The sequence below is a fragment of the Notothenia coriiceps genome, unplaced genomic scaffold (assembly GCF_000735185.1).
Source record: "Notothenia coriiceps isolate Sejong01 unplaced genomic scaffold, NC01 NC01_scaffold00022018, whole genome shotgun sequence".
NCBI classification, from domain to species: domain Eukaryota; kingdom Metazoa; phylum Chordata; class Actinopteri; order Perciformes; family Nototheniidae; genus Notothenia; species Notothenia coriiceps.
In genome coordinates this window covers 817,453-827,704 of record NW_011354719.1, presented here as the reverse complement: position 1 = coordinate 827,704, position 10,252 = coordinate 817,453, and the positions used below count along the sequence as shown (strand labels likewise).

Genomic DNA, 10,252 nt, shown 5'->3' with positions numbered 1-10,252 from the left:
TCAGATATATCAATATTGTAACTAAATGATACATTTAAAAAAGACAGTATAAACTGAGGAGTGACTCCCCGTGAGTTCATGTATTTTCTTCACTCGCTGGGAAACTGCTCTCATGTCAAGAAGCATCACATCAGTGCATTACACTGCATCGTCCAAATCAGTGAGCGATACACAGCAGTGGAACTTGCGGGTGAGCTTCCAGGCTGGTTGAGGCACTGACTCTTTCAGATCAGATTTAACAAATATTATATTTTGACCTTAATCAAAATATTCGGTTATTTTCAAAAAAGCTTTTTTAGGTCTGATGCTTCGATTCATTTTAAACAGACCGTTCAACAAAAGGATACCCAAAATCTAAATATTGGATTGTTCTTTCCATGTAAGATCCCATTCTATGCATACAAGTATGTGGTATAAAACAGCTTGACTATGAAGATAAAGTCCAGGGTCACCTTACTGGACTAACAACTATATTCAGGTAAAAATGGATAAATGGTCAACTCACATGGTCTTACTGTAGTTTTCATAAACTGTCTAGACTGTTGTGTATGGTCTCCCGTCCTGCGAGTTATAATAACAGTATCAACAGACCTGTGGGCTCAAGCGGCAGAGGTTTATGCGCCTCTCCTGCTGCTTTTTTCATTTCCGTTATATGATGAGACCACCGAGTCTAAATATTCATATATACGTGAAATAACTATTTAGAGACAATAGACGAGTATAAATTTAATAAAGGGATCTACATATTTACATGGTGACTTCAGTGAGGATGTGTAACAGGCATGCGCTTCTGCCACTTTTCCAGACAGTTTCTGTGGTGTGACAACATCTGAGGTGAGCAGAGCTCATCTGTGCCTCAACTCACACCAGAGTTACTGGCTTTGAGTCTCGCTCACAAAATAAGTGCCCACGCCAGCAAGGTTACTGTGGACTACGAGGAGGGCAGAGCTCGCCCTGCCGGCACTACTCGTCGCGACCGTCTGGTGGCGGCTTGCTCAAATTTGCCGGCACAGCCCGAAAAAGCGACGTGGGCATACACTCCCCACTTCTGCTGTCCGTGCCGACCACTTTAGTAAACAGCGATTCGGGTGCGCTGCCAGAAGGGTGTCAGTGATAGTGGAGGTATGACAGGTGAGGCCTCGGCCTCCCCTGACTGCCGTCGCTGATACACAGTCTGGGGGCGGGGCCGAGTGTCTGAGGATGTCATCGGAGGATGGTCTGGTGGTTCCTCGATTATAACTCCTCCATTATCGCTCCTCGCTTCCTCCGGACAAAAATAAGGCATGGGACGCTACTTCTGGATTGGCGCAGACAAATCAACTCCGGTGCAGACTTTGAGACGAGGAGCGAGGGTATGGAACAATAAGAGAAGTGAGAAAGGGCCCATGCTATTATACGGTGATGGGAAAACTCTGACTGTTGTGTGTGCTTATGCACCAACAGCAGTTCAGAGTATACGGCCTTCTTGGAGACCCTGGAAAGAGTCCTGTATGGGGCTCCTGAAGGGGACTCTTTAATCTTGCTGGGAGACTTCAACGCACATGTGGGCAATGATGGAGACACTTGGAGGGGAGTGATTGGGAGGAACGGCCCCCCTGATCTGAACCGGAGTGGTGGTTTGTTACTGGACTTCTGTGCTAGTCATGGATTGGCCATAACAAACACCATGTTCGAACATAAGGATGCTCATAAGTGTACGTGGTAAGTAAGTACCCTAGGCAGAAGGTCCATGATCGATTTCGTTATCGTATCATCGGACCTGAGGCCGTATGTTTTGGACACTCGGGTAAAGAGAGGGGCGGAGTTGTCAACTGATCACCATCTGGTGGTGAGTTGGGTCGAGTGGCGGGGGAAGCCTCTGGATAGACCTGGTAAGCCCAAACGTGTAGTTCGGGTGAACTGGGAACGTCTGGAGGAGGCCCAAGTTCAGGAGGCCTTCAACTCACACCTCCGGCGGAGCTTTTCGGGCATTCCTGTGGAGGTTGGGGACATTGAACCAGAGTGGTCGGTGTTCAAAGCCTCTATTGCCGAAGCCGCGGCGGGGAGCTGTGGTCTCAAGGTCCTAGGTGCCTCAAGGGGCGGTAACCCTCGAACCTCCTGGTGGACACCGGTGGTCAGGGAAGCCGTCCGACTGAAGAAGGAGGCCTTCAGGGATTTGTTATCCCGGGGGACTCCCGAGCAGTGCAAGGTACCGACAGGCCCGAAGGGCAGCAGCCTCAGCCGTGGCCGAGGCAAAGCAGCGGGTGTGGGAGAAGTTCGGAGAAGACATGGAAAAGGACTTTCGGGCGGCACCAAAGTTGTTCTGGAAAACTGTCCGACACCTCAGGAGGGGGAAGCAGGGAACCATCCAAGCTGTGTACAGTAAGGATGGGACGTTGTTGACCTCAACTGATGGAGTGTTAGGGCGTTGGAAGGACACTTTGAGGAACTCCTGAACCCGACAACTCCGCCCTCTATGTTAGAGGCAGAGCTGGAGTATGACGGGGGATCGACACCAATCTCCCGGGGGGAGGTCACTGAGGTCGTCAAACAACTTCACAGTGGCAAAGCCCCGGGGGTGGATGAGATCCGCCCAGAAATGCTGAAGGCTCTGGGTGTTGAGGGACTGTCATGGTTGACACGTCTCATCAACGTTGCGTGGAAGTCGGAAACAGTACCGAAGGAGTGGCAGACCGGGGTGGTGGTTCCCCTTTTTAAAAAGGGGGATCAGAGGGTGTGTGCCAATTACAGAGGCATCACACTACTCAGCCTCCCCGGGAAAGTTTACTCTAAGGTACTCGAAAGGAGGGTCAGGCCGATTGTCGAACCTCAGATTGAGGAGGAACAATGCGGATTCCGTCCTGGTCGTGGAACGACGGATCAGCTTTTTACTCTCGCAAGGATCCTGGAGGGGGCCTGGGAGTACGCTATCCAGTCTACATGTGTTTTGTAGACTTGGAGAAGGCGTATGACCGGGTTCCCAGGGAGTCACTGTGGGAGGTGCTGTGGGAGTATGGGGTGAGGGGGTCTCTACTCAGGGCCATCCAATCTCTGTACTCCCAAAGCGAGAGCTGTGTCCGGGTCCTCGGCAGTAAGTCGGACCCATTTCAGGTGAGGGTTGGCCTCCGCCAGGGCTGCGCTTTGTCACCAATCCTGTTTGTAATATACATGGATCGGATTTCGAGGCGTAGTCGTGGGGGAGGGGGTCTGCAGTTCGGTGGACTAAGGATTGCACCACTGCTTTTTGCAGATGATGTGGTTCTGATGGCTTCATCGGTCTCCGACCTTCAGCACTCACTGGATCGGTTCGCAACCGAGTGTGAAGCGGCTGTGATGAGGATCAGCACCTCCAAATCTGAGGCCATGGTTCTCAGCAGGAAACCGATGGACTGTCCACTCCAAGTAGGGAATGAGTCCTTACCCCAAGTGAAGGAGTTCAAGTATCTCGGGGTCTTGTTCTCGAGTGAGGGAACAATGGAGCGTGAGATGGGTCGGAGAATCGGAGCAGCGGGAGCGGTACTGCAGTCGCTTTACCGCACCGTTGTGACGAAAAGGGAGCTGAGCCAGAAGGCAAAGCTCTCTGTCTACCGCGCCATTTTCGTTCCTACCCTCACCTATGGTCATGAAGGATGGGTGATGACCGAAAGAACGAGATCGCGGATACAAGCGGCCGAGATGGGTTTTCTCCGCAGGGTGGCTGGTGTCTCCCTTAGGGATAAGGTGTGAAGTTCAGTCATCCGGGAGGGACTCGGAGTTGAACCGCTCCTCCTTCGCGTCGAAAGGAGCCAGTTGAGGTGGTTCGGGCACCTAGTAAGGATGCCACCTGGGCGCCTCCCTAGGGAGGTGTTCCAGGCACGTCCAGCTGGGAAGAGACCAAGGGGTAGACCTAGGACAAGGTGGAGGGAGTATATCTCTTCGCTGGCCTGGGAGCGCCTTGGGATCCCCCAGTCAGAGCTGGTTGATGTGGCCAGGGAAAATAAAGTTTGGGGCTCTCTGCTGGAACTGCTACCCCCGCGACCCGACCACGGATAAGCGGGAGAAGATGGATGGATGGATGGATGGATGGATGGATGGACTAAATTCCCAGGAACAGTTTTAAAAGTTAAAAAAATCACACACACAGTTAATGATGGGTTGTGTGTTCTCTGCATTCTTCAAACAATAACCTGTTGAGTGCTTTATCTTTCCTGATGTCAGGTGGAAGATGTTTATGCGTGCTGCTACATTTGCATGAGAGTACACGCTCACATTTCACATCAGGGCCTGGATGTTTCCAGAAGTCTTTTTTTTGTGCGACCTTATGCATTTTATCCTACTTTTTTTCTTTCTCCCACTGGGTCCTTTTAGTTTCTGCAAACTTTGATAAAGTAGAGTAGAGGCTTGCCCTCTGACACCCGGCCAGCAGAAGCCTGTCTTTAATTAAATCCAGATACCTGAGGAGAGATTATTTTTATTTATGAGGTTATCTTGTTATCCTGTTGGCAGCAACTCGCTGACTTGTTGACAGATAAGACGCAGATCATTGTTTTTGATTTAAGATCTGTAATAGCTGATGTGGGACTTCAAAGTATAGTGCAGTTTCCTCATGTGAATCATTTTTCTCTTTGATAGATTTAATGGTTTCCAGATCATTTTGCCTTCTGTAAGATTGAGCCGTGCACTAATAATGACAATTTGAGGTAGGTCTGAGAAATATGGATATATAATCAATACAAATGTCCTGCATACTGTATATATTTGTTGTTTAAATCATTTCTATCAAGACATAGACTAGGCTTATTTTCTGTAATTTCCCTTAGAAACTGCATTCGTATTGCAATAAAGTCCTTAAACTGTGTCAATACTTTATTTGTGAAGTTTATAACTCAGAGGAGTGTTGGAAAAAGGCATTACCATGGTGACCATGTTTTTATTTAATACAAACAATGTCTTACTGAGTTACCAGAGAACAAGCTATATCTTGATGTAAAGTGTCATTGAGATAATATATGGCCTATATGTTGAATGATTATTTTTGGCAGACCGGTTAGTTCATTTAAGGGTGTGTGTGTGTGTGTGTGTGTGTGTGTGTGTGTGTGTGTGTGTGCGCGCGCGCGCGCGCGTACTGGGAGAAGGCTGAAGGCGGTACGCTCGGCATAAATCGTCAGGGCTCAGGTGTGTGTGGAATGTTGCTGACAGAGACGAGCTCTAAAAAAACATCAAGTGTCCCCTCAGGCACTTGTGAGTCAGCTGGCAGATAATGTGTGTGTTTGTGTGTGTGTGTGTGTGTGTGTGTGTGTGTGTGTGTGTGTGTGTGTCTTTGTGCACACACGTTTCCCTCTTGCCCTTGATGATGTCACGACCCATTCACCTTCAACTCTCCGATATTCAGTTAACTACGACGTGCGTGTTCGAAAGATGTGTGTTAATCTTTGTGGGGGCGACTTTTAACATTTCGTGAGACAAGCCTGATATTATTGTAACATTTCCTGAAACGATCCGGATTTTACAAAAAAAAAAGAACCTCTGCGGACACAAAAACATTGTTTTCCCCCTGCAGTTGCTCTACTATTGGTGATTGTATGCTTTGATTTGAATTAAATGAATAATTCTGAATACATTTCACTAAATAAACACAAAAATGCTTTTCAGAAATATATTTTCTTGTCAAGTTTTCACTTGAGATTTTACGCTTACATTGCATTAAATAAACTAATTTGATTTATCTGTATTCCCTCTCACCTGTCCCTTTTTTATCGCTCCCTACCACACACAGCTTATACAACAAGCATTCAATTAGAGATGGATCAAATCTGTCATCAAACACGCTTCCCCTGCACTGCCCCCTTGTATATTGTACACACCCATCGGCACGCATAGGTTTGCGAAAATGCATAAACAGCCTTTCATGTGAACAAACCTGCTCCAAAACGACTGACACTTTTGAAACAACTCCAAAAACCCGGAGCTTGGCTTCTACTTAGTCTTTCTTTTACCTATATTCTAGCTCCGGGTGTGGGTGCAACTCCAAAGCGCCTCAAATGTAGAAAACTCAGATTAAAGTGCATCACTAATGACTGCTAAATTGTGCATACAGATGAATTAGAGGGTAATGTAACTTGAGCAAATAGCTGGTGGAATGAAAGAGAATGATGCACTTAGCAAGTTTGAGCTCGACTTGCGAGTTTCCTGTAATTGGTTACGAGAGGGAAGTTTGGGATTTCAACTTTTGTTAGCCCAACTCCCTGCAGCTGAAAGAAAGCAAATGCACATCAACAATCGTGTACTGAAGCATGCGCAGGAGCATCTGGACACATATCTCTAGAGCAACCCATCTTACTAATGCTGCAGTCAATTCTCTGTTGGAGGCACTTAACCTCTGGACCTCAGCTGTCAGCACTCGTTAGACCATTAGAGTTCCTCTATAGCCTTCCTTCATGATGGGCCTTATTTAGATCCAGCCATTGATCCTGATGAACATGGGCAATGACCAGTGGTGGAAAGTAGATTTACTCATGTACTGTACTTCAGTACAATTTTGAGAGACTTTGTACTTCTACTCCACTACTATTCAGAGGTAAAGTGTGTACTTGTACTACATTTATTTAATACCTTTTAGTAACATTGCAGATTTGGATTAATGATATGAAATATAATAAACACTTAAATAACAATACAACTACACCTAGAGTAAATTCACAAGCTACCATGCAGTATACAAAGTCATTCAAACTAGCCGCACCTTTACCAGCTTTGACATCACAGTAATGCATTCATAATTATAATAACAACAAAACATATTGTATATATTATAAAAAATGGACCAACTTTGAGTATATTTTGATGCTAATACTCTCTTACTTTTGCTTGATTAACATTTGCAATGCAGGGTGTTTACTTGTAACATAGTATTCCCACACTGTGGTACTTCTACTTTAATGTAAGTACAATATCTGAGTACATCTTCCAACTCTGGCAATGACATTACAGCTAATGCCATCCCAAACAATGCTGAATCAACAGCTGTTATGAAGATGAAGAGCAAACAGACAGAGAGGAAGATGAGAGAGTGAAAGGAGGAGAGGAAGAGTAAGAGGGGGTTGTTTTGGGCTGTATCAATATTGCATGTGCTGAGCCAGCAGAGGATGCATAGCCATCAGTGAGGGCAGCTGTCATGTATCAGTGGTGCAGCCTGTTCTTTAAACAGGACCCTGGCGAGCTATGTCCTGTCAGATAGAAAACATACTTGAAAATATATTTCCTTCCTGAGCCTGCTTGGCCTGGGGGAAAGTAGGGAGAGGATAAAATCCCCAGATCTTCCTACATCCTCTCAAGATTTCTTGATTCCTGCTTTGACAAGGAAATTACAGTAAATCATCCTCATCAGTTAACACGTGGTTTATTGGCCAGCTCCTACTGCGCATGGGGCCACTGTGGCAGTGTTATTGTCCTGCTGTCTGAAGGGCCACATGTAACTGAGAAGGGTGGAACTATAGAGATCCAGCAACTGGAGCTATAGAGTATCAACCTGAATGGCTGTGGCATACATCCGCTCTGCATTACATGAGACATTCAGGACAGGTGCAACGGAAAGGAGTTTATCGTTTCCAGGGATAAAATATCTGCTAAAGACATTTTTACAAGTAAAGATCAAACTAGTGAAATGTAAGCTGTCACGAAGTAGGCTAAATCTCACTTTGTTGCAGGGGAAATTCTAACTTTACAGAGATTTTCCGGGGGATTCCCTGTCAAAACGTGATAAGGCTGAAGACTGGACGGAGGAAAAAGAGAGTTAATAAAATAAACAACTACACGTGTTTAATGTGTTGAGTTGCGCAGGCGTTAAGTTTACGGTCGAAATTTAAACAAACTTTGTACTCACCACGCCGAGTAACAAAGCTATAAAAACGGACTTCATCCTGTTTCTCCTTTGCATCCTCACAGAAAAGTCAATCGGATAAAACGATGCGGGTCTCAGTCACTTCCACGTGAAATAAACTCGGCTGTCATCGCTGCTGCGCTTTTTCTCTCGAGTTGACTTCTAGGAAGAAGAAAAAAAGAAACTCTCCAGGTGACTACACGCTGCCAAGTGTGTGTCGCTGCGGAGAAATCTGTCAGAGCCGCTCACAGGGTCCAGACTGGGGATACACTCGCTGAGATTGACCCATTGGATGATCGGTGCGCTTCTCTCCAACTGGGCTCATATGACGCTCAGCTCAAAGGCTTCAGGGAAGGAGCCATCTCTCTCTCCACGCCCACTGCACACACACACACACACACACACACACACACACACACACACACACACACACACACACACACACACACACTTACATTGCATAGCTGACGCTTTTATCCAAAGCGACTTACAATAAGTGCATTCGACCAAGAAGATACAAACTTGAAGAAAGCAGAATCATATAAGTACATCAGGTTTCATAGAGCCAAAACATTTCAAGTGCTACTCAACTGGCTTTAGATAAGCCAGTCCTTTATTAGTATATCCTCCTGGGACCCAGCCCATTTAAAAATGTCCACTGTAGTGGACATTTTGTTAACATGCATCTCCTTTGACTCTTTTGAGTTACTCTATCAATCCCTGATGTACTGTACAGAGGACATCCTGGTCTTTCCAGTGATATGTCATTGGTTAAAATTGCATGCTGGGAAGTTCCTCTTTCTTTTCATCCAAAATGGCTGGCATACCAAAAACTAAATGCTAGAGAAGCAGGAGGAGAAGTCAAATATTGTTGAATAATTGTAATTTTTACCATGAAAATCATACATGTTCTTGTTTATTAACATCTGAGGAACTATATAATTTGTTCTGAAAGCAATTCAATAATTCAAGTTTTCAAATAACAGTCCTTTTATAAATGTCCATTCTATTGGACGTCAGGACCATCTTCATGGACTTAATGACTCAATTTTGTTGCAGGAGACGGAACTGAAGCAGACATTTTCTGTACAAGATAGTTCAGGGAGATTAAGACTTTGAGCTCTCAGATGATGAGAGAGATGATGATTTCACACCTGGGATAGAAGAGGGTCAAGAGGAAGGGGGGGGGGAGATGCAGGAGGCTCCATGAGCGCACAGATACAGACAGAGAGACAGATAGGGACGAGCTGGAAAGACATGGCCCTCTGTGGGCCAAGAGTAGCACGTATGTCTTATTGTTGTTTTTATTTTAAGTGGAGCCATGAAAAATGAGAGTTGCCTCAGGAATGGAAGCTTTGTTTCTCTGAGCTTGGTCAAATGGAGACCACATCCATACAACTAGTCAAGATGACCCTACAGCCCGTGCCGACTGGAGTCAATGAGGTACTTTTCCCACTACATTGACTATAACGTCTTTGAAGACCTGGAGAGATTCACCAAAAACCAAACTAGTTTTTTAGTGACCAAATAAACAGCAATGTTCAGATCTATGACTTATTCAAGTTTTAAATAAAGGTGAATTTATTATTGTATTAATATCACTCTATAACCATAATGCATTACATAGTCTATCTGTTCATTTTGACTGTCTTTTCAAACTAATATGGTCCCGACGTCCTCTACAGTGGACATACTTTAACATTTAAAAATAAAATAAAATAAAAAAAGTCTAAATTGCAAGATTCCTTTTAACCCTAAATAGGTAGGAAATCACAAAAAAAAGGAAATTGGAAGACACTTTTTTTCCTCGGGTCCCAGAAGGATATACCGGTAAGTGCTTTGTTAGTAATTCTTTGTTAGTAATCCTATCGCTCGCAGTGGAGTCGAAAGAGATGAGTTTTCAGTCTGCGACGGAAGATGTGTAGGCTTTCTGCTGTCCTGATGTCAATGGACACACACACACACACACACACACACACACACACACACACACACACACACACACACACACACACAGCTCTCTTATTAAAGGCTTGCACTGGGATGTTCTTGCCCAATCGGGAACACTGACAAATTAAGTCGTGATTGCTAGTGGTTTACTGCATTGTGCCAACTGCGTTAAAATCTCGCTGCATGCAGATAAAATGTATTTCTTTCTCGAACTTTCACTCTCTTGAGCATCCTCTAACACTGATGAGATCCAGCAGAGAGTTGTCTTTTTCTGCCTGGTGACTTTGAGATCCTGAAGCCTGACCTGACCTTGTTTTTCTGTCAATCAGCACAGCCTGAAGACAGCAGTAACAGAGTATGAGCTTGATTTGAATCCCATCCCGTTAATTAAAAACTTTGTTATGTTGATTTATTTCTCCATGTCACTGCTAGGAATCACACGGCTCTGATCAGAATCACTGCTCC

The 10,252-nt window shown here is 45.1% G+C and overlaps 1 protein-coding gene across 1 annotated transcript in view; it reads right to left on the bottom strand.

The window, feature by feature from the left end:
* The window catches only part of ngfrb (nerve growth factor receptor b), a 34,272-nt gene extending 26,123 nt beyond the window's left edge, over positions 1–8,149 (bottom strand). The window contains exon 1 of the mRNA XM_010780534.1: positions 7,841–8,149. Within this exon, the coding sequence (XP_010778836.1) occupies positions 7,841–7,894 (54 nt within the window). The 5' untranslated portion in view covers positions 7,895–8,149. The remainder of the gene's footprint in view (positions 1–7,840) is intronic.
* Between the last annotated feature and the right edge of the window lie 2,103 nt (positions 8,150–10,252).